Source organism: Neodiprion pinetum, chromosome 7 (assembly GCF_021155775.2).
Source record: "Neodiprion pinetum isolate iyNeoPine1 chromosome 7, iyNeoPine1.2, whole genome shotgun sequence".
Classification (NCBI taxonomy): domain Eukaryota; kingdom Metazoa; phylum Arthropoda; class Insecta; order Hymenoptera; family Diprionidae; genus Neodiprion; species Neodiprion pinetum.
In genome coordinates, this window is record NC_060238.1 from 26,176,354 (window position 1) to 26,200,702 (window position 24,349).

Here is a 24,349-nt window from a genome sequence, read left to right on the forward strand (position 1 = left end):
TCTAAAATCGTCCAAATTTTCTTGTTACAGATTTGAATATTGGCGCCCTGCGGCAAAGCTAGTTCACTACTTCCCGGCAAGATGGCGGCACGTTCGGTGTGCACGAAGCGCCGAGGGTATAGCGGCGATGCGCAGAATCAACTTTTAAGGGCTTTCGCCCTACGTCCGTTAGATAGCGCGGGCCCCGAGGCACATCCGCAGAATCAAAAAAGACAGCTGGGAAATGTAACATCACGCATCGATTTGGTCGGCAGCCCTTCTCGCGTCGTCTGAAAAGTTCCTCCGTTCCGTCTATCTCCTCGACCGTGGTATTTATTTTGTAATTAAATAGTGAACGATAAGCAACGGAGGAGTGGGAATTTCGAATCGTGAATAGTGAGAAGGTGATTCCAGTATCGTTGTTACTAACTCGGGGTGAAAATATAAGTGGTGCGTAAAGGTGGTCAGAGACCCGGGGGCTAAAGCGATATACTCGTTTATTGGTCATGCCGTTCCTCTCGTGACAGCAGCGGCAGCCCCTCACCCCCTACCGACCCACCACGGTTCGTCGACCATTCCGGCGACCCCCGTCCCCTCCTCGCCCTGCCTCCCTTTTCTTGCCTCTCCGCCACCCCCTCCCCGCCTGACCCCCTTGTCTTCGTCGTCGTCGGGTCGCGGTTTTCTTCCCAACCCCCGGTTTACTACGACACGATGTGATTCACGTCTTGGAATTTTTCGTCGAAGAGAACAGAAGGTCTTCGTCATTCGTGCACGGCGCTGCACGCTGTGAATAAGGGAGAGTGAGAGAAAGAGAGAGGGAGGAGCGAGAGAAAGAACGGAAGAAAGAAAAGAACGACGGAAAGAGTGGCTCGCCCTTGGATGTTTTTGTTAGGACCCTTGGATATCTCTGCTGCATTGCGGTAAGTCTGGATACTGTTTCCCTTTTTCAAACCTCCGCCTACATCTATATGTGTACCCATGCCGCTATGCCGTCTCTCCTCCTTTCTCCTCCTTTCTCCTCCTTTCTCTCGCTTTCGTCTACTCCGCGTCTGGTTATCTTATTCAAACGCGATACTCTTTCTTCCCCCTCCCCTCCCCGCCCCTCTCCTCTTTCCCTCATATTATCGCCGTAGGTCTCTCCGTGAAAATCGAATGATACGTATGCAAGTAGTCGCGGTATCGGGGTCGTGGTCGTCTGCATGTTGAAACGGGCGAATCGCGAGTCGCGACAGAGAGAACGAAACATTGACCCGAGGAACGGGGAGCATCGATGCGATGCAATGCGATGTCGTTAGAGCCGCGAATCTATGCGGGTCACATTCTGACCGCGCTTAACGCACCGCGACGTCGTTATGCAGGCGGTGGTACTTAATTTTTTCTTTGTGCCTATGCGCGTGAGGAGAGGAAGCGGGAGACGTGTAGAGGGAGATGTAGAGATGGGGAGAGGAAAGGATCATCGTCGCCGAGAGGAAGCGAGAGATAGATAATAAACGGCGGAGCATGAAGAGAACTGAGAATACTGAGATCCTCCGGTCTTCCGGCAACCTACCTACCTCATGCCTTGTACCTTGTACCTTCTATGTAGCCTTTGTTGGCACGTATAGTCTCTTTCTCGTCGTATATGTACAATTTTTCTCTCCGTGAAATACCCGCATCGATTTTGCCAAGAGACCGCGAGAGATAGAGCAAAAAAGAAAGAGAGAGAGAGAGAGAGAGAGAAAGAAAGAAGCGTTTATTCGCCCTGGGACAAGTCCCCTCAGGCGGTATGTAGAAAATACGTATGAACATAAAATGAAAATAAAATCAATATGTAACAAAATTAAAACTAAAGTTGGAAAAGGATGTAACAAAAGAAGGGAGAGAGAGAGAGAGAGAGAAAAGAGAGAGTGCTGCAGGCGCCTGGAGGGCTGAGAATTAATGCAGTTACGTAAACTCGTGCATTATACCTACTACGTACATGCATAATACGTATATGTACGCGATCTTGTTACGACGGGTACAAATGACAAATTTGTTTAACGCGCGGGGATAAGTCCGTACGTGTCGTGGAGAGGCGAATAATGAGCGAGCGTTCGATGAACTCGGCGTGAGTTAAGTACAAAGATTCGCAAGATTCACGTGATTCGCAACGAGGAGGACGACGAGTCGATTCGCTCCTCCTCGACCAGCTGCGCCAGTTTCTGCTTCTCCTCCCTCTCGCTCCAGCATATCGAATATAGGTGTCTACTACGCATGCAGGCAGGCTCTCCTTCTCCTCTCGCGTTCTTCGTTGCTGCGGTATATGTGTGTGTGTATATATATATATATATAGTAGTGTATATGTATATAGTATATATGCACGCATGTAACGTAACGCGAATTCACCATGGCACGCGCACACTCGGCGAAGAGACGATGTTGAGTTTTACCCCGAGAGGTTAATCGCGTTTATTATCCTCTTGACAGTAAGAAACTGTTGACTACCGATGCTTGTTTGCCGTCACTATGTCGCCGGTGTCTATATGTATGTATGCACGTACGGTATCGCGGTGATACGATTAATTACTTTGCGCGTGACTCTTACCCTCGGCAGTCGTCGTCGTCGTTGTGGCACCGGGACGACGACGACAGTTCGTTTCGTATTACCGCAAGTAGAGTAGAAACCTCGCTTATCCAACCTTCGATTACAGCCGATGTTCCGCATTGACCAGTGCATATCTTGTTTGGATAATACGGAGAACATTGGATAAAATGGAATAATTCGTTATGTCTATGTCGTACACCTATGTGTACCAAATAGTCTTGTGGCGCTACTTTGTTTGAACACGCGCGAGCTTGCAAAAGTTTTGTTGCGAGTTTATACAAACGCGACAGCTCCGATTCTGGGATCAAGGGTAGAACATCGTGATTGCTTGGATTGTACGTACGTTTTCCGTATTATTCGAGTTATCATCTCCCCGTATTAGCCTTGGACAAACGAGGTCCTACTGTAGAACGAAGTGCAGCGTTATGCATCGGACTGCTCGTGTATTGTGCGAATCGCGTGTCTAGCAATAAGCGTAAAATAGCTTGAGACCGAATCCGTATCATGTTGGAGTTAGTTGGCAACGTTATCGTCACGATTCATCCTGCAATGAGGAGAAATTGTTAGTTTGCGATTTGCGCATTGTTTGAAATTCAGTAAAACATAATAAAACAAAACATATTCGTGTTTTCTGATCTCACTCTCTTCAAGATCGTTGTAAAAATAAGAAAATAGTGATGTTTTTCCCGATGTTTCGTTACGATAACGTTGCTAACTTGAACCTCATGAATCCGCGGTGTGACCCCGTCCAGGAAATGTGAAGAAAGTTGGTTCGCGTTAGGGTAGTTCATTTTATAACTTTTTTTTTAAGCTGCCACTCGAAAAATTTTTGATAAATACTGACCAAAAAAGTTATCGTAAAACCTGGAGGAGGTAGAAAAATATTCTGGGTCGCTACCAATTATTGTTATATTTTTTTTTATTTTTACGTGTACACCCCACGGACTTATATATATATATATATATATATATATATATATATATATATACGAAAACGACCACTATTGTGGTCCAATTATTCATTGTTCATAAATGTCAGTACCGAAATCGAAACAGGGACATTAAGGCGATGCGATACTACTATTTCGGTAGCAAAAACTGACATCCAAATGTCTCCGATTAATAATCTGTCCGATAAAGGACGAGAACAGCCAACCGCGGAATCGTCAGGCACACCTTGCTGTTGATTGGTGAACGATTAATTGGATCACGGTACAAATAAACAAATAATAATCTAATGTCCATATAAGCCCATAAGGTGTACCCATAAAAATATGTAGATGAAAAATATTACAATAATTGGTAGTGATTTCTAAATATTTTCCTACCTTCGTCAGGTTTTATGATTATTTTGTTTTATGATAATTTTTTGTTTCAGTATTTATCACGTACTTTTCGAGCGGCAATCTAAAAAAACAAACAAACCTTGACAAACGAACCATCCTAGTATACATAAACAAGCACACACGATAGGTGCGGCTTAATCGTATCTAACGTACTTTGCTGCGTCAGTGACGCTTATCGGTACGCGGCCAATGAGGATAAATGGAAATTGAGATCTAGTCCAGCGTCTTTTCATTGGTAGATCAAAGGTGCCCCCCCTCCCCCTCTTCCGCCCTTGATGAAAAAAATAATGAAATAAACAAATAAATCCAGCGCAACATCTCGTGACGTTTTTCGTTCTGCATGTGATTCCAGGTCGACGAGACTGCGGCAGCGGCGTCTGGCTCTTTGTCGTTAGTCGTCAGTAATCGGCGATCGAGGATCGGCGATACGGTGCTGGGGACGGAAACCGCGCCGTGCGTCGTCAGGATCAGCATGTCCGGGTCTCGGACGATCCTTCTGCCGCGATATTCCGCGAGTGCGTGCCGATTCTAACCCCTACGCGAACAAGTGCAGAGTGATAACAGTGTGCAGTGACGCCGAGGTGTGTGCGACCGTTCCCCTCCCCCCACCCCCCACCTTGCACGCGACGGATTCGCATTTTGCTCCGTGTTTACGCTTCTAATCGCCAAAGCGCGACACCGAGCAAACATCAAGTATCCGGGTATCCTCCACGATTACCAACGAGCAGAACGATGACGACGTGCAGCCCTGCGAACGTCGCCCTACATCTGGCCGTGGTACTCGCGGTAGCGATGCCCGGCCTCTCGCTTGCCGCCTGGCAGGAAAACGTCAGGCCTAAGATGTACGTCCAGCTTGGTGAGTCACATTCGACGAACGATCTTGTTCGCCTACTTATTTGCTTACTTACTTTTACAATTTTCGCAAACTTCGCGCACCGAAGAACGATATTATTGCACACATATACAGTCGTAGCGTATAATCATGTCACGTAGCGTAGCACCGTGCACAGAAATTCCGAGTCACGCTTCAATAATTGATTTTTCTTTCTTGCATGAAACCAACGAAAACGCACCCTATGGTTTGCATCTTATTATACAATCAGAGGGAAACTGTAGAAAGAAATGTTTGCGATGTTAATACGGATCTACTTTGGTTTGTTAAAATTTTGTACAAATTTTCCTCCGAACAGCGCTCGTGTGTATGCATATTAATATTAGCGACGTAACGAATTTAAATTCCTTTAGGTATCCACGACGCGAATGCAGATTGCAAATATTTGTCATCAATGCGAATATACGTTTTTAAATCTGGCACCATTTATACATGGCTAAAAATTGACTGTTTATTGAGTGACGGGTGGTAGGTACACCGTGCAAGTCGCACGCACGCATCAGCGCCGTTTGCAACCTGTTCCGGAAATTGCCGAGCTGATCCGAAATAAGCCGATTGTTCGTTTGATTGTTCAATGTTTTTTTTTTTTTTTTTTTTTTTTTTTGCGGCTTATTTAATATCATTTTCACAATTTTTATAAGCAAAATATGAAGTATTTGCGACAGTTACATTCGCAAAATATTCGCACGATGTTTGTCAAGAAATATCGTACGTCGCGTCACCGGTACAATATCGCGCATCTCTTTGCATGAACTTGTACTCTGCCAGGAAATTTCTTTTCAACTCTTACGCACTCGCATCCGCCTGCACGGTTTTACTTTCCCAACAAGTTCAAGGCATACGATGCTTCTCTAATTTCCTGTTGCGACAAACGTGATTAATTGCGGATGCAGGATAATCGATATTCTAAAATTATACCGCAGCGAGAGAAAGGGAAAATTGTTACATAGCAGAGAATAGAGTCGAACGGTTTATTATTACGCCCGCACGGCGAGAACGCCGCCGATAAAGCGATGGACGGATATATATTAAGACACTGTGAAGATTGTTAAGAAAAGACAATAAAGAGTGAAAAAAAATTAGGAAGGAGCGAAGAAAAAGTAGCTAAGAAGAATGTCATCACGCTTCCCGACACTACGGACAAAATTAAGCCAAACTAATTCCGTCGAGTATAAGACTGTTCAGCGGCTCAGAGCGCATGGCATGGCGATAGACAAAGTTGCCGCGGGTCGCAGGACGTGTGTAACGTTCTCCGTTCGTTCGGGGTCCAAATCGCTGAACGGAATACAAAAGTCGCGAAACCTAATTTCGAAGGTGCGTAACACGCATTTTTAAACTTTCTCGTTTCCTCTTCCCGCTCCTCTTCCTCCTTCACTTTCTATCGGTTCTTCTCGCGTTGCTTTATCTCATACTTATATACGGGGCATTCCTTTTCGTTCCCCACGTGACGCCATCTCTCGATAAGTCGGTGGGCATGCAGGGCGGCGAACGAACGAACGAAGGGACGGGACGGGGTTGAACGAGGACGTGGCGGGGGGGGGGGGGCTTCGCGACCCCCCGCGACGCGAAACTATAAGCACGAGGGTGGTCGACATCCGCCGAGAAGACCCGAACACCACCACCACCACCACGTGGTCCTGCCCCCGAGGTTCGATCAATACCATACAGAGAGAGGAGAACTAACTCGCGATCGTCGCAGGACCACCACCAAGACTCCCGGGGGTGATACAATGCAGGGTGAAATTTTCGGGGTCCAATCGCTCGCCAGTGGCGAAGGGGGGGACGGCGGCTCTCTTTGCAGTTTCGATGATCGACGAATCGTGCCTACTTTTGCGGTATTTTATAATACGCACACAGACGCGGCGAACGCGTGAATAACACGAGGCTGAAGTTGGTAACGTTGACGTAACGACGAAACATTGGGAAGGGGGGGGGGGGGGGGGGGATCAGTATTTTCCAAGTTTTTCTTTCCACCGACCTTGAAGTACGTAGTCGAATTATTAAAATATGAATACGTTTTATGATTCAACTCAATTTCCAGATATTCCTGAAGTTGTGAAACAACGATTTTACAATTTCAGCCTCGATTGAATAACGACATCGCAGGTTATACCACCTTTACTCATCCCCGACGTCAGACTTTCAGGTTATACCGCACCCCTTTAATAACTCTTCTTACCGTTCCCGCGTATCTTTGTGCATTACGTTGTACGTATGATAATGTGCACGCGTATGTGGTACACGCCATGCCTGTACATACAATTGCGTGCACAGCTGCGGCAGGGGTGGCAGGAGTAGGTGGAGGCGGAGGCGGAGGCGGAGGCGGAGGCGGAGACGTCACTCGTACATTCGGTCACCTCGAGGAGGCTATCGTCAATGAGCACGTGGCACGGCCCTTCGGGCTCGATGGACGCTCTTTTGCACCGTTCTTTCACCGCTCTTAACGTACAACGCGTATACATACCCATAATATACTCGTATGTTTGTGTCTGAACCGGTACAGGTTGACCATTCTTCGGCAGATGTTTTCAAATTTTACGAATTTTATCATGCATTAACTTTCGTCTGATGTATAATTTCGCATATTAATATGCAAAGATTAAACCACGAGGATGAAGTTTGCAACGTTAATGTAACGATGCATCATTGGATAAAATTTGATGTGTTGGAACTTTATGATTACTTGAAATTTAGTGTACCGTTAAAATAACAATGTCGACAAACTCAGACTTTGTGAATTCAACTTCTTCAGGCAAAAATGGTAATTTTTGTTTCAACCTTTCGATACATTAACGTTACTAACTTCAGTCTCGAATTCTATCCTCGATCTTGTGCAACGTATTTGACGCTGCGCGTAAGCTTACCCTCAGTTTCCTCAGTATTCTCGTCTTTCCAAAGTTGCACACTGCCGCGCTGAGGATATTCTATTTATTATCGCAGCAGGACTTTGACCGCAATTGTGCTCTATACGATGTTGATGCAACATCGTCGATTCTCGTCCGCATTATAATTTATACATTGTTCAATGTCGCGTGTGAAAATATTTTGGGTTCCACAAATAGGAGATGTTGTTACGTTTTTATCTTTGCTGTGCGCTTGGAACGACGACGAAAACGACGACGATGACGATAATAATCTATGCAGAGTTTTACGACGCGTATTATCCGCGAATGGTCCGCCGCAGCGGCGTTCTTACGAAGAAGATGGACGTCGGTCGTTGGTCGAGGAAGGAAGGAAGGACGCAGTGTAACGGAGGGACGACGCCGGCTCATTAGGAGCTCTAACGACCCGCGCGAGTGCAACCAACCCCTACATACGTATACCTTGGACGTGCAGCCGCGTTGAATCAGCACCGACTACTCTCGCAGCTCACTCGACGTTCGTCGTGTAACCAACCTAGGCCGATGCGATCCGATCCCCGAACCTCCCTGCAATCTGAAAGTCAAATTTCCTCGCGCCGCCCGCGACGTTACCGGGAATAGGTATATAATATATATGTATACATTGTATGCTGCCCTGGGGGGTCAGAATACCGAAAGACTGATCGAAAAGCTCAAGTTTTCGAGATACCGATTTTAAAGTAACCGATGATCGGTGCACCGAAATTGGGATTCGCGACAACACACCCGGTACAACAATTATTTACACACTTTTGTGTTCTCTATTTTTAGTTTCCTACAAGACAAACTTTTCGTACTTGTGGTCCTTCTACGTTTTTAAATATCGGCAATTTGACGTTTCGAATTTCGTCCCGTCGATGTTTTGCTCTTTCGCATTTTTCTGCCGAACCGCCGTACATGTACACGCATTGCGTATGTATCGTCGGCAATAAAACGGATAACGTAATTCTAAATGCAATTACGACCGCGTGTCACGACAATGACATTGTATAAACCCAAGTATTTCGTTATGCAGTCTGCCTGTACAGTAATAACACGTCCACTATTACCGCATATCGGACTAGCAAAGTAGTATTTTTATTTTATTTCTCCGTTAGAGGATTATTAATAATCCACGTACCCTGCGAATAATTTATTTACATCCACGCTAATTACCCGCGCGCTGATGTGCAGGGATGCAAGTAAATTACGAAATATACCTTTTTTTTTCTCTTCATCGTCCCGTTTTAAATTCACAACGATACGCGCACACAGCTCGCAGAGCCCTTATCCGGAGAGATGAATACGCTGCACCTGTCGTTCCTCGTATTTACATATTTTACGTTTACATCAGGTGGAAGGAAGTCGGGGGTGATATAACTTATACCTATGCAGCAGCGCACAACGGAAGCGGGGTACCTTATACTTTGGAGGAGCGCGTCGCACGCGCGATTTGTCGACGGAAAACTACGGTTGTACGTGTAGAATTGTACACGTAACTTATACGTATGTACCTACTACGTCCCCACGTATACGCCTGAATCGTCTATAATATACGGGGCATTCCACGTCCAATCAGCAACTCATGTATCTCATCCCCTTTCGATTTTTATGATTTTTTAGCATCATGTTCTTACCAACCCAAAAGGGTCTCGGAAATTTTTTTCTTACGTTTTTTTCAGCCAATGGTAAAATTTACACAAAAGTGCAAAATAAATTAGGAAAACACCGTGTTTGAAAATGTTGGGAAATTCACACCGACTCTATGATTTAAAGTGTGATTTTTTGAACAACGCACGATAATGGGATCTGAATGTTTACTATTTTTTTTTTTTTTTTCGCAATTTTCTAGTTTTCACATGTCGAAATTGTTTTTTCTCTTGATTTTTTATATGCCTCGATCTAAACAGGTTGCAGAAGCACATTATGTTCCTGATTCCGTGATCTGTTTGGATCGGGATATAGAGAAAAGAAAAAAAAAACTTCCATACCGACATGAAATAATTAAAAACTTGCGAAAAAATTAGTAAATATTCAAATCAGGTATATCGTCGCTGACAAAAATTGTCGCCGGTATCGAGAGTAAAAAAATCAGCATATATTCGTAATAATTTTCGCGGAATTGATTCGTCATTGGATTGGATTGCTTATAACTCTGGTTTCTTCCCATAGTCGCAGCGATGGATGCGGTTTGGATCATTTTAATTTCAGATAATTACCGCGCTCCATTTATTACACTTCAACTTTCACGCAGAGCGGTTCCATATTCAACGAAATATATTGACATTTTTTTTAGCCCCTTTCCGCGCAATATTAGATATCCTGTAGGGGCAATCTAATGCCGAGGATTTTTTTCTCTCTCATACTGGCCTAGCTTTTTTCCATTTCTATTATCCTCGGAAGCGTGTGCATATATATAAGGAAATACGTGAACCCACACGGCGTCGTCCTCCACCTTAGAGGAATTCAATATGTGCTGAAAACGCGAAACGAGATTCTCTCTCTACCAAATTTTTTCGCCACCCGTCTTTACGCTTTGTTGTACAGTATATATTTAGAATTTGAAGAATCATAATTACAATAATATACCAGATGCCGGTTGATCCTTACGGCGGCGTGAGAGATATCATGTTTGTCAGAATTTTCTTATCAATTTAACCGTTTACCGGATGCTGAGTTGGAGTTTATAACAAGGTAGTATTCAACGGTTTTTAAGATCACTGATTGCGAATCTGAAATCAGATTATGAAAATTTGAGATGGTGGATCCAATATGGTGGACGAAAATTTGTAATTTTATCGAATACGGTCAAAAAACTCTATGCAGGGTTTTTCGGGGTCGCTGATTGTATTCGTAATCTTGAATTTTTCAAATCTGATCTCAGATTCGTAATCAACGACCCTAAAAGCTTATAATTTATGTAAAACGTGCATGCATGTAGAGGGGTAACTTTTTCGTAAATGAATTATTCTTTCAATTTTCACGATTTCCTTCAATCAACTTGCTACCAACAATAATAATTTACATTAAATCGCATCAATTACTCTCGAGTATTGAAAACCTACGAGTATACCGTCGGAAATAGCAAAATATTCGCAAAGAAATATGTTTCCAAAATTGTCTAAATATACGAAAAATGTATATAAAATAGGTGGCAAGAATAGTCCAAGGGTTGAAAAGACGTTTCGCGCGAAGCGCCGCGACGGTAATACAATAAAATAAGTAAATCTTGCCGTGCGGTTTGAAGTGCACGCAACCTGCATACGTGTATAGTATAATCCAATCCACCCCACAGATGCAAATGGTAGAAACACGGGGTTTCGGAGTACGCGCGGTATACCTCTGCGAATTTCTGCCCGCAGGATTAAGGGGGCGTCGGACAAGTGCCGGAATGGAAGGGAACCGCGTCCCCTGTCAGATTATGCGCCGCTAATTGTCAGCGACGAATTCCCCAGCCGCGCGTGGTACGTGCCATGCGGGGAGGATGCGCATCGCATACGCAATTGCACACACGGGGGTCGCTCCTCACCCGCCCGCTATTCTCGTTACTACGGCACTGCGGAATTGCACGATTTCGTACCGTGCCTCTGCCGCTGCATCGAGCAGCTTGCGGATTCCGTAGGCGTCGATGTCGGTACACTCTGCGCGCGCTTTGATCCCCCGACGGAGAAATGTCTATTCCGCAAACATATACATGCGTACGCGTGTAGCTAGCAAATTCACTTATACGGGGTTTTAGTTGCTGGACAGGGATTAGGCGGCTATCGTGCGATTGTGGGTGTACGGGAATTAAGAATTACGAAAAATAATCCATTATTTTTCCTCACGATCAATTTATGTGATTAAAGTATCGATTATCGTTGTCGTCTCACTTACTGACAACGAGATACCTGTTCGATGCAATAAGTGGAATATATAAATGAATATTTTCAACTGAAATTGAAAAATATTTTGAATGCAGCCATAAGTTATAAAGAAAAATTTCCCCCGTTATAAGACTACGTGCTGAAATTTACGTAATGTTCGTTTCGTATGCACCGTTTCGAAAAAATACGAAACAACGGATCGATCGATTAATTTTTACCGATCCGATCGAGTCGTGTTCGATTAATTTTTTAGCTTACAATTAGTAGCCATCTTCAACGCGGGTCTAGCAGAATCATTTGTTATACCCGATTCTCTTATTCTTCGGTGAAAGAGAGTAGGTACAAGAGCATACAATAACATACGTCATGTTTCACTTGCTCTTTTTCCCGCGACGCATGCACGCATGTACACCTGTCCAGGTGCGTGAACCGGTGCTGCGATCTCTGACACACGCACGTCCTTTTCTCATCCCTATCACCCGAATACGTGCGTTGATATAATACTAATACACGTAAATATATCGTACAATGTACGTACACTCTTTCCACGCACGATCTATAGGCGTATCGATTATTATCGCCGGATATTATAGTCTCGTTAACGATGCACAAGAATTGAGACAAACGACGCGTTTTATCGCCGTGCGTCTCAACGACGTTTCTCTCGCATCATCGTCGAGAATCGGACAGACAAGGCTCGCCGGCAGCTGCACAGCAACGGCGGATGATTCGTTAATACAGCTGGGAGAGGAGAGCGCACGCGACGCTCTACGTATACCTGCATAAACGACAATGGCATTGGTAGATAGCGGCGTGTTATTGATCCCCCCGAGCCTCGCCGCCCCCGACGTTGCTGATACCTAGGTCCACCCTGACCGAGGACTGCTGCTGCACGGGACGGCGAGCCAACCCCGTGTTATGTGAGGACGGTTCGACCCGTAGACCTGTAATTACACGGAGGCGCGAGAGGAAGACGAAGACGAGGAGGGGGAGGAGGAGGACCAGGGTGATCCCCTCCCCCCTCGGCTACCACGCCGGTCCCTCAATGCTGCAGCGTTACCGAATCGCTTCGACCTAGTCTTGCGCGTATTTATACCTATATCTCGTATCACCCGCGCACCTGCGGTACACAATGCCGATCATCCACCGTATAACCGCCATTCGGATAACACGATCTTATTATATACACTTGCGGAAAGAGCCTCCTGAGCACGCTGCGATTGCATATTGATAGGTGTAATATGACTGTTACGCGTTGAGGTAGTTCATTGTTTAGGTTTTATTTTGATTTTTTATTATACTGACAAAAAAAATTAATGTATATTTGTTCATTTTTATCGTATCGCGGTTCAATTAATCATTGTTCATAAAAATCAGCTAATCGCGGAATTGTTAGCTGCGGTTTGCTGTTGATTGGTGAACGATTGATTGGACCATCGTGCGAAACAAATAAACTAATATACAAGTTCGCAAGGTGGGCATGTAAAAATAAATGAAAAATATTACAATAACTGGTGGCGAGCTCTAAATATTTTCCTATCTCCTCCGGGTTTGATGACTGTTTCTTTTTTCAGTATTTGTCACAAATTTTTCGAACGGTACTTTAAAGTAAAGCTGAAATATTAAGTACCCTGGTATACACGTAGCATTCGATTCGTGCGAATCCGCGCTTCTTCGATTATAATATATCTAGTTTGCGAGTCACGCCTTACGTCAACACTGCGGTAAGATGCGCGCTTACACGTGTCAAACAACGAAAGTAACATCCAACAACCACGAGTGTGATTTAAGCTCTCGCGACGACGGGGCAACAGGTAAATCGCACAGGTAATCTATCGCGCAAGCTCGTTTATTCCCACCGACGTTTAGTTCAAACGTCGTACGTGTAGTCTGTATATTCGAGTGAATAATTGCGACGGGTCGGCGTCTCGGTACGCGGGTCGAATCTCGATGTTCGCACTTTATAATAAACTATTCCGAAGAGATTTCAAGATGAGAAAATGTGAAGAAAGTGACGCGCAATACTTGGTTGGAATTGATCGTGAAATTATCGGTAAAATTTGGCAATATTTTTTTTCTGTTTGAAAGACAGAAAGAACGGAAAACAGGGTCGGGGTTAAAATTCCTAATTTGAAATGTTCCGAAAGTGCCAAATTACGAATTTTTTTATGGCGAAACTTAAAATAAAGAAATTAAATTTTGACGAAACATCAAAGTCACGGTTGGGCCGAAACCCAACGCTCAAAGTTCCGAAAGGGCGTAACTCCGACAAGTCGAAGTTTCGCAAGTGCGGAAATGTGAAAATTTGAATATCTGAAACATGGAAATTCCGAATGATCCAATATTTTCAGTTCCATGAATTTCTGGCTCGGTAAAATTTCACCTGCACTTTGATCTTTCTTTGTTCTGGATTTTTTATACTTTTACGTGCGGAATCCTCGTCATTCCGTTTCTTGGATTTTCCGATATCTCACACAATTTTACTCGTCGAGTAAACTACGCTGTATGAGTATATTTTAATTTGTCGGAATTTTACTCTATCGAAACTTTATTTCTCGGAATTTTGCTCCATCGGAAAGTTACTTCTCGAAACTTTGCTCAATCGTAACATGAATTTTCGGAATTTTGCGTTTTGGAACGGCGAGCCGTCGGCTTTCCGACCATTCGAAACTTGGTCGCTTTTTCAAAGTTTTATTTCTTTACTTCAAGTTTCGCCACCAAACAATTCGGAATTAGCTGCTTTAGGAACTTGTCAAATTCGGAACTCCAACCCCGCCCCGGAAAACAAATAAAACTGCAGCGGTATAATCGATTATATCCCGAATTGTTGCTTCTATAGGGAATCTCAATTTCCCCCGCATACGTATATTATATTTCACCGTAGAATGGATATACATATACGCTACAAGCGTGCGCCCGCATACAGATCATACACCCTGCGTCCGTATTATACATCTTCGGTGACTTTTATTAACGCGCAGCCCCGACTAACTATGTACAAGTGGCTAACAGATGTGCGGAACGCCGTGCAGCAGCAGCAACAGCGGCGAGAGCTATCCCCGTCTCTCAAAATTCGTTTTGTGTACATACGAACCTTGTATAAGCAATGAAAACTCTTCTCCCAGCTCTCCGTGCACCGTTCGCCATGCGTTAAATAAGATTTTTCGCCGTATATGAAGAAAAGTACATTTACGTGCGATAAGTTCTTCACCGATTTCGCACGCACGCACGCACACACACACATATCCATACGCACACAATGATCACAATAATGATCGATAGATTATTGACGTTGTTACGTTCCATCGTATCGATCTCTTATTTATTTTTCCTTGCTTGCTTTTTTCAGGAGCCGAGGACGTCTTCAGGTTCACAGGGAACGAGACACACACGGATTACTTCCGGCTTGTTCTACGGGACGGGAATTACCTTCTAGTCGGAGGACGGTAAGATAATAAAGCTCACGCTGTATCCGAGTATCACTTGATCCTTGCGGAATCAATCCGTATGTATATAATTGGGGTAATTGTCTGAAAAAATTGGGCAATCCTTTTCGAATTATTTTGAAGTCGATACGTACGTAGATATAACAATTATCGGGGTGATGTAAAAGCCGTGTTCCGATTTCTATTTACGCCGTAGAAATCTGGTTCACAATTTGAGCCTGACGGATCTGACCGAGCAGCAACGTCTTTCGTGGTACTCGCCGGATACGGACATAAAGATGTGCGTCGTAAAGGGCAAGGATGAGGAGACGTGCCAGAACTACGTGAGGATTCTCGCCCAGACGGGACCCAGTACCCTGCTTGTCTGTGCGACGAACGCCTTCAAGCCGGTGTGCAGAGATTACCTGGTTCAGCCCGGCAACTACACCGTAGTAAAGGAGCGACCCGGTCAGGCAGTTTGTCCCTACGACCCCCAGCATAATAGCACCTTCGTATACGTCGACGGGGAACTTTACACGGGGACTGTCGCCGACTTTTCGGGGATGGACCCGATTATTTATCGCGAACCCCTTCAGACCGAACAGTACGACTCCATGAGTCTGAACGGTAGGTTTTTCGAGCATTGGTTTTCCTTCCCTTGCCTTTTGCATCACGTAATACCGGAATCTTTTTACTTTTTTTTTCAGCGCCGAATTTCGTCAGCTCTATGACCCAGGGAGACTTTGTGTATTTCTTTTTTCGTGAGACGGCCGTTGAGTACATCAACTGCGGCAAGGTAATTGTCGCGATACCGTTTACAAGTATCCCTTTTATTGATCTCGTGGGTATAACGACGTTTCTCAAACGATTCGGGCACCCGCACCCGCAGACACTTGTGTTATCTTTCATCTCTTCGAGTCTCTTCAATTTGTGTTTGAGAGGGGTGGTGCTACAGCTTGGAAGGTCTAAAATCGTACCTATTCTTAGAAGTTTTTTTTTTTTTTTTGTTTTTTGTTTTTTTCAACAAAATGAAAACACTTGAAGCAATTTGACTTTGAGCGCTCTATTATCTCGAGTTTCAAGAAAATTTTAGAATTTTTTCTTTCAAATTAATAAAAAAATGGTAGCATTGCGCATATAAGTAGCGAACGACTCCGAACTCGAGGACTTTTGCGGTGGCGCATCTTCCGACATCACTGTCCAACTTGTAACAAATATAACAAATTTTGTAGTTAAAAACACCTTTTCGAGTTCCAGCTCATAGCCCGATTGTTGAAAGAAAATTATTTTCAAATATGTACGATTATAAACGAAAAATTTCATCTTCCCACCAACAAGTTGTTCAAAAATTTTTTATAACAATGTTACGGGATTGAAATTCAGAAATCTAATTACGAGCTCGAGTCGATAAACAAGTTTTCAAGATTGTGTCGGAAAAAATTCGGAAATGTTCTTGAAACTATAAATATTAAAGCTCTCAAACTCAAATTGCTCCAAGAGTTTTCATTATCTTTAAACAAACTTGAAAATAAGTATGTCTTTAGACCGTCCAAGCTGCGCCACCACCTTAAGAAATTCGTATTGAATCCTTCAGTTTCTTCGTTTCTTTGAATGCATATTAAACTAGAAAAACATACAATAATGAAGCCATGGCAGTCATTGTACTAATTTATTATTCGGGTTTGGAAATATTGAATGCACACTTTTACCACTGCATGTATTATGTTCATCATATTCCCAGGCCGTATATTCCCGCGTTGCGCGAGTCTGCAAGTACGATCGTGGAGGGCCACATCGTTTTCGAAATCGGTGGACCTCGTTTCTCAAGTCACGGCTCAACTGCTCCGTTACCGGCGATTTTCCCTTCTATTTCAACGAGATTCGTGAGTATACAGAACGTTTAGGTCACAGAATGGGCAAAGTTCTGAGTCTGGATATCCTGTGAAAATGTCCAAAACTAACTTTCATTTACGATAATTTCATTTAGCTTGATGGAATCTACATTGTCCCGCTCTTCTTCTAACGACGATCATTTCTATCCCTGCAGAGTCGACGACGGAACTGATATCTGGACAGTACGGTGGTGTCTCGGCACAGCTTATATACGGGACGTTCACGACGCCAGTGAACAGCATAAGCGGTTCAGCAGTCTGTGCATTTTCGCTGCAAGACATAGCGGACACCTTTGAGGGAAACTTCAAGGAGCAAAGTGCCCTGAATTCGAACTGGCTCCCGGTACAGAGTGCAAAAGTACCAGACCCGAGGCCTGGCCAGTGTGTAAATGACTCCCGTACGCTACCGGACCTCACCTTAAACTTCATCAAGAGCCATTCCCTCATGGACGAATCCGTGCCGAGCTTCTTCGGCCAGCCTATCGTTATAAGGACGAGCTTTCAGTGCGTTGTATGACTTGCGAAAAATTCAGCGTGGCCACTGATCGGGAAATTCTGAAAAACCTGGAAATTTCATGGAATTCTAAAATTCTGAAATAGTCAGAGAAATGTCAGAGCTTTTTCTGTGGAAAGTCAGGGAATCGTTTACTATATATATTTTTTTTTTTTCCATACAAATAGGTCCTAAAATTTTTTTAAAGCTTCAGATAGATTAGATCGAATACAAATTTTTTTACCATTGCCGGAAGGTTCACTTCAAACTTTGAATATTCCTAAATATTACCTTACAAACGATTTTGCGCATCGGCTAGATGGGACAGTGTGGCTCAAGTGACAGTTCGTACTTTCACAATTGGTCAGGGAAAATCATAAGATGTTTGTCTGGAAATCGGGGAAACGTCAGGGAATTCCGTGCTGGAGATTGAGTGGCCACCCTGTTGAAAAAATCCGCCTCAGTTTTCCATCGATCAAAAGTGTCATTCATTGTTCTCTCGCGTCTCGTTTCAGCTACCGTTTCACGCAAATAGCGGTAGATCCGCAAGTAAAAACGCCAGGTGGAAAGACATACGACGTATTGTTCATCGGAACGGACAACGGGAAAGTGATAAAGGCGGTGAACGCTGACTCGGCGGACAGTCACCAGCGAGCGAGTCCCGTTGTCATCGAGGAGATCCAGGCATTCCCTGCATCTGTTCCTGTACGAGGTATAAAAGTGGTGCGAGCCTCGCAGGCTGGCGATGGGCTTGAGGATGGGCGTCTGGTAGTCATTGCGGACGGGCAAGTTCAGGCGCTGAGGCTGCACCGCTGCTACAGCGACAGGATATTATCCTGCGGCGAGTGCGTTGCTCTTCAGGATCCCTACTGTGCGTGGGACAAGATCGAGGGTAAATGTCGCGCTCTCGTCGGTCCTGCGGCTACCGACGCGTCCAGGTTCCTTCAGAGCGTTGCCAGCGGTATACACGCCTCATGCCCGCCTAGTAAGAGCCTGAACAAGGACGCTGGGAGTGTCGGCGCGATATCAGCAAACCAGAACAAATTTCCCCAAGACTCAATGATACCTAACAAGGAAAGCCAGGGGGGAGAGATCATCAACATAATGCAGGACGAGGAGCAACAGAATTCGGGTTAGTGAAGCGATTAGTCCGGTGATTATCGTAGATGTCGATGATAATTTTTCTTCTCATATGCAGAATCTGAGTGCTGCCTAGGTTGTTTGACACCTGTTTGATATCTATTTTCCTCAGGTCCAGCGGTGTCCGCGGCGGATTCTCCACCGCCTCAATACTCCGTAGAGACGCTGGTTATGGCTGTGGTTGCTGGTGCGCTCGCAGCTCTTCTGGTAGGATTCGTAGCGGGTTATCTTTGCGGTAGGAAGTGCCGAAAAGACGAAGATGACAATCTGCCGTACCCGGATACGGAGTATGAATACTTCGAGCAGCGGCAAACCGTGAACAGGTATAACGAGCCTGCGAAATGCGATGCGACCGAGTTGGGGTAGAAGGAACCGCACCGATCGTGTACATTGCACGATATCTAACGCAAAATCACGCTTTTCAGTAGGTTGGCACCCGAGCCAAAGCTTTTGCCGCAAGAGGAGGTGACGTACGCGGAACCAGTCCTGGTACCGCAACCGCCGAAGCTCCATTCGCCGAAAGGAACGATGCGAAAGCCACCACCGACCCCAGCAGAGACGCTCTTCCAGTTCCCGGACGGATACGGGTTCCGGGGTCCGAGGGATAACTTCGGAACGCTCCGGTCTCACCAGGGTGACGCGTATCGCCGCACGGACGGTTTCGCGACGACGCGAAGCGTGAAGAAGGTTTATCTCTGAGAAATGAGCGAGGAGGGAGGAGGGGGCCGTCACCGAAGTCTCGGGCGACCGGCGCGGAACCGGCACACCGGGGCAGCGGGTAGAAGTCGCGCCGCGTCGGGAGGAGGCCAGTCAACGCGGGAACTCGCTGGTCCAAGGGCACTCGAGTCGCCCTCGCCGCCGTCGAGCGCCTCGTCGAGCTCGCCCTCCCCCCCTTCCTCCTCGCCATCGCCAACCCTGGTCACGATACCGATGGGTGGCGTCGGGGGTCCGGGTGGCGTTCCACTCGGTGGTGCGTCGACACCTCCACCCCCGCCACCTCGTACACCTCCGTGCAGTTTCATATACCGATCATAGTCTCCGTCGGTTATTTACGACGTCACTCGTATAATAAGGTCCTAGCGACCGTTAAATGATTTGGTAAGGCGTTCGAGGCCTTGGCACGTGGGGCGAAATTAAAGTCAAGGTATAACCGTAGCGGTATAACGAGAATACAAAGAGGATCGCATCACGTGAAAGATGATATTTTCCGATATTATCGGAGAAATATGATTACGATGATATGGGTTGAGGAAATTTCATTCGTCTACGACGAGAAATGTATACATTATTAACAATAATAGGGATAGGAACGCGCTTATGGACTGGACGCTATTAGTGCTCCGCGAGAGCATGTTCATTGAGGGTGGTTACCAATGTTTCCGCATGTAACCTCAAATCAAATAGGGTTTAGCTTGTATCAATAAAAATGCCTGATGTTTTTCTCTCCGATATCCATTTCCAAAGACTATGGATAATAATTGCGTAATTACCGTTGGACGGAGCGTGAGAGCTGCTTCCATGGAGCATGTCAATCCCCCCCCCTTCCTCACCACTCGCCCTGTCTTTTCAATCGTGAGATAGAGAGGAGCGAAGTGGCCGCATACTTGTGTATGTACATACACAGTTATAATGTACGTACCTGACACACAATGTATTGCATAATGAAGCAAAAGTGGAAAAATTGTTTAATTGGAAATCTGACTGAACAAACAGCGCAATGATTTGTTATTTAAAGAATAGTTCAATCGGTCGTCTGAGTGGAAAGTGAGACCGTATACTATTTGAGCATGGGGAAAAGACAAAGTGGGGGCGGGGAAAAAAAAGAGTAAATTCTGTTCGTCTGTCCCTAGCCCGGTGGTGTATCGTGACATCTATCTTAAAGTGCTTCTTATTTCGGTGTGTTTAGAAGTATAACGCGTATGTGATATATAATATTCTATATTGACGAGATGTTTTCTAGGCGATGGATCAACGGGTTTCAGAGACTTTACGTGGGATGACTCTGTACAATGTATAAAAAGACGTTTCACCTCTACCGGTCGATTTTGAGTTTCCTTGTTCAATCCAGACCAAGCGTTATATATATATGAGCCACTCATTCTGAGTCGAAATTCAAATCTAATTTCAATATTTCAACTTCCTTCACCATCAATCAAAAATAGAGGGGGAACCGTAGAACGATAGAAGAGTTGAAAAACGAAACAGGAATGTGAAGACACTTATTTTACTTCATTTTGTAATATTGGGATCGCGTGCATGTGTAAGGCTTACGTTTATATTAGAAAGAACCGTGACGAAGAGAACGGCAAACGTTGAATTCAAAGAACGAGAAGCAAGACGAAAATTTTCGACTCGGTATCCGACTTCTGTTTATTCCACGACATACGTGTGATGGTTGTTCAAATTTCGCACGGTCTGTGAATATGTAAACTCGAGGTGAGTCTGGTTGGGTGCGACAGGGCGCAAATTGAGTGAATACGAGGCGAGGAGTATTGGAATACTTACGTAATTCTTTTTTCAAGAAACAGATGAAAAAGAAAAATAGAAAAAAAAAATGGAAAAAGGAAGAAAACAAAAATTGGAGTAGTTGTTAATTGATCAAAATCAGACCGAGGCCTTTCGGCTCCCCGAAGCAAAGGTCAAAACGCAAAGACTGAATGTGAAAGATCGGCTGGCTTGGCGAGCGAGCAAGCCTCTCGTTATTCGTTCGTCGTTCTCTCGCGGCGTTTGTGCGAGTATATAACAGACTTTATAATATAACTTTTATTATTTACCGACAGTACAAATTTTTCATCGTGTTAATACTCGCTGTAATTAGGTTTTTGTTTGTAAGAGAAAAACAACAAAAAAAAAAAAGAAGCTAATGAAAAAAACCTCGCCAATCCAAACTCTACATATACATTACATGTATGTGGACGACGGTCGTGTTCGTATTTAGACACCGTTTTAACTATACGGACGAATCGAATCCATGTGACCGGCGCCACTCATCATACTCAATTACTTACCGACGACTGTATATTAAACTGCTGAAAGACTGCGGGTTTTTCGGGATTCTTATAAACGCTGCCATTTGATATTCTCTCGTCTTATTTATTTTCGTTACGTATACTTGTATTTTTTTATTCTTCTTATTAATTAGGTTTTTTCCGATTTCAACTCAATTGTATTATTACTTATATTTTTTTTTTTTTTTCTTATATCAGCGTGTACGTATACATATTATACATATAGCTCATATTTGGAAACCCGTTTCTTAAGTTTCTATAATAGAGCTGACTGGTCCCGCTGTGTTATAATAATATATATTCAAGTGATTTTTACATAAAAGACTCAGGCAAGATACCAAAGATATTAATTATACTATTATAATAATTAGGCACCGCTGGTCATTGCGATGATGGTTATCGGTTATCGTTAGAGGCGCACAAGAATACAAGATATAGTTATCCAATCGTTATCATTTATCAATTTAACAATTATCAATTTAATCGATTAATATATCGTGATAAATATAATATGAATAATGATGCGTTGAGCCATTCCGCGATCATCAAGACGTAAGAGAGCCAGATTTGGCAATAATAAAACTAACAACAACTCACGTGTATAATGCAAAAAGCACAAATCATATTATCGGAATAGGGAGGTATATATTATATTAAAATACATATATAGGTATATTGCATATACTTACCGATATACGTAGGTATAGGTATACATATACACCTTGTTGAGGAATTTTAAATAATCATGTTGAAGAAAAAAATACAAAAAAAAAAACACTAGTTGGGGGGGGACACTTGATTATATTATAATGATACGATGATAATAATGACGCGTCGTTTGAGCGATGCGCGAAAAAAGTTGTATACCGACCTAGACTCTAGAGGTAAACGATACTTATACATACATACATACATCCATATATAAGTAAAACATAACGCTTCGAAGTTGCGGGGATCGCTTTAAATTAGTTTTGACAAATGCTTGTACGTAGTGGCAGTGTTTTAACGACGCGTCATTCGTCTTTAAATATATTTATGGAAGAGGCATAGCCGGTTCGTACGATTATAATTTATATTAATTAACTAATTATTATTAATGAAGCAAAGTAAAGTAACGTAAAGTAAAAAAAAAAAAAAAAAAAAAAAAAACCAACAAAAATTGAGTAAAAATATATTATTATAACTAATAACAATAGACGCAGCTCCATTTATTACACGGGAGCCGTTGATTAGGTATCGCCGAACGCAAGGCGTGACGTAACGTAACGTGACGCAACTTAACGTATGTGACGTTGTCAGTTTATGTGGCGGCGGAAGCTTAGAGGTAAAAAATAGAAGATTAGTACGGTACATAGAACGCTTGAAACGTATATTTAATAAAATATAACATATAATATAATAATATTATAACTTTTTATAAATATATTTTTCCGTCGGAGTCTAGCCTAGGTAGGAATGTATATGCAGTTGTATATATACATATATGTATATATTATACATACACACACCCGCATGTATATGTATGCATATATTCATTTATATACCTGACGTATATATATATATATGTGTATGGCATACATATAAACGTATATCGTAACATACATTTTATTTATCCGATCTTATATTATATTATTATTATTATTAACAAGATATGTAGGAGTTAATAATTCATCACCTTAGGCGTCGTAGCTTTACAGGTTCTTAGTAGAGGGTCGTATGGGTAAAAGAAATGGCGTGAAAATGAAATCTAGTACCTACTAAGTAGATAATAATGAATATGAAAACGATAAATTAAAATAACAATAGTGATATGTAACGATTGAAGTACACTAACAGGCATCGTATACTCAAAGCATTCGAAAAAATTATTCACGCGAGTGGAGAGACTTTTCCCCGTGTAAACACACATAAATCCAATTCACGCATACGTATTAAACTTGTATAATATTACTTACATTCATTAAGTATGTATCAATAATTTGCCCGAGATTGTCGAACGGTATCTATAATTATTAAAATTAAATTTATACCTATATACTTATATTATACCTTAAACACATACCTTCACATATATACATATAAATGTAGTTTGAAAATTCGTTAATTGGTGAATAGTCGCCGTTGTCGAAGCTACGGGTACATATTTTAGAATTTTCTAGGCAGTTAGCGCGTAGGTACTATACATAGCTATCATATATGAAAATTTCAACATATATATACAATATATACATACACGCATATATGTACATATACATTATATATATATGTAGGTACCCGAGGTATCGTAGATGCGTAGATTTGAAAGAAGAAATTGAAAATATGGAAAAACGAGAAAAGAGATGAAAAAAAAAACAAGAACAATTTCAAAATTCAACGCTTACCTCGCTCCAACATTTCGATTGGATCCAGGTCACTCTAGTTTATTGCAGTACGAATTAATTACCCAGCGACAACGCGTCTTTTCGTATGATAAAAAATACATCGCATATATAATTCATCATGCGCCGTCCTCCCCACCCCGCGTTTAGATTTTATCGTTAGCGAAAAGGTAGACACATATTTAAAACGCATACACGAGACAGTAAATAGACTGCGGGAACTTCGGCAAAGCTTATTTTGTTTTACTGTGTTTTCTTTTTATTTTCATTTCGTGGAGTATCGGTTTCTTTTTTTTTTATCATCTTTTCATTCCCTCTAAATCCTGACCATGGTAAAGAGAACTTCTTTCGCGTGTCTAATTCCATGTATATATAAATAGTATAATGCGAAAATTTTAACTCGCACTCCTTGTCAATTTGGGACACAATAAATAAAATGGGAGGTATTTTTGACGGTCGGTCGGGCTATTTCTCTCTATCTCTGTATC

General features: G+C 43.1%; 1 protein-coding gene across 3 annotated transcripts; it reads left to right on the top strand.

Moving 5' to 3' along the window:
• Positions 1–30: 30 nt before the first annotated feature.
• Sema1a (semaphorin 1a) lies at positions 31–23,878 on the top strand. 3 transcript variants are annotated; one of them, XM_046634436.2, is made up of 10 exons: positions 31–899; positions 4,241–4,744; positions 14,875–14,971; positions 15,168–15,577; positions 15,658–15,746; positions 16,692–16,833; positions 16,998–17,346; positions 17,851–18,467; positions 18,588–18,798; positions 18,901–23,878. In XM_046634436.2, the coding sequence occupies exons 2-10, from the start codon at positions 4,621–4,623 to the stop codon at positions 19,172–19,174; spliced, it is 2,313 nt and encodes a 770-aa protein (XP_046490392.1). In that variant the 5' UTR covers positions 31–899; positions 4,241–4,620; the 3' UTR covers positions 19,175–23,878. The 3 variants fall into 3 exon arrangements, with proteins under 3 accessions (XP_046490392.1, XP_046490394.1, XP_068993940.1); XM_046634438.2 differs by having other exon boundaries at positions 18,904–23,878; XM_069137839.1 differs by lacking the exon at positions 31–899 and adding an exon at positions 2,583–2,877.
• Positions 23,879–24,349: the final 471 nt, after the last annotated feature.

What these genes read in the sequence shown, in the direction of transcription:
- Sema1a (XM_046634436.2), top strand. Translation starts at nt 4,621, where the DNA reads ATGACGACGTGCAGCCCTGCGAACGTCGCCCTACATCTGGCCGTGGTA. An exon ending in TACCTTCTAGTCGGAGGACG is followed by an intron (nt 14,972 to 15,167) that starts GTAAGATAATAA and finishes TTTACGCCGTAG; the next exon opens with AAATCTGGTTCACAATTTGA. An exon ending in CGACTCCATGAGTCTGAACG is followed by an intron (nt 15,578 to 15,657) that starts GTAGGTTTTTCG and finishes TTTTTTTTTCAG; the next exon opens with CGCCGAATTTCGTCAGCTCT.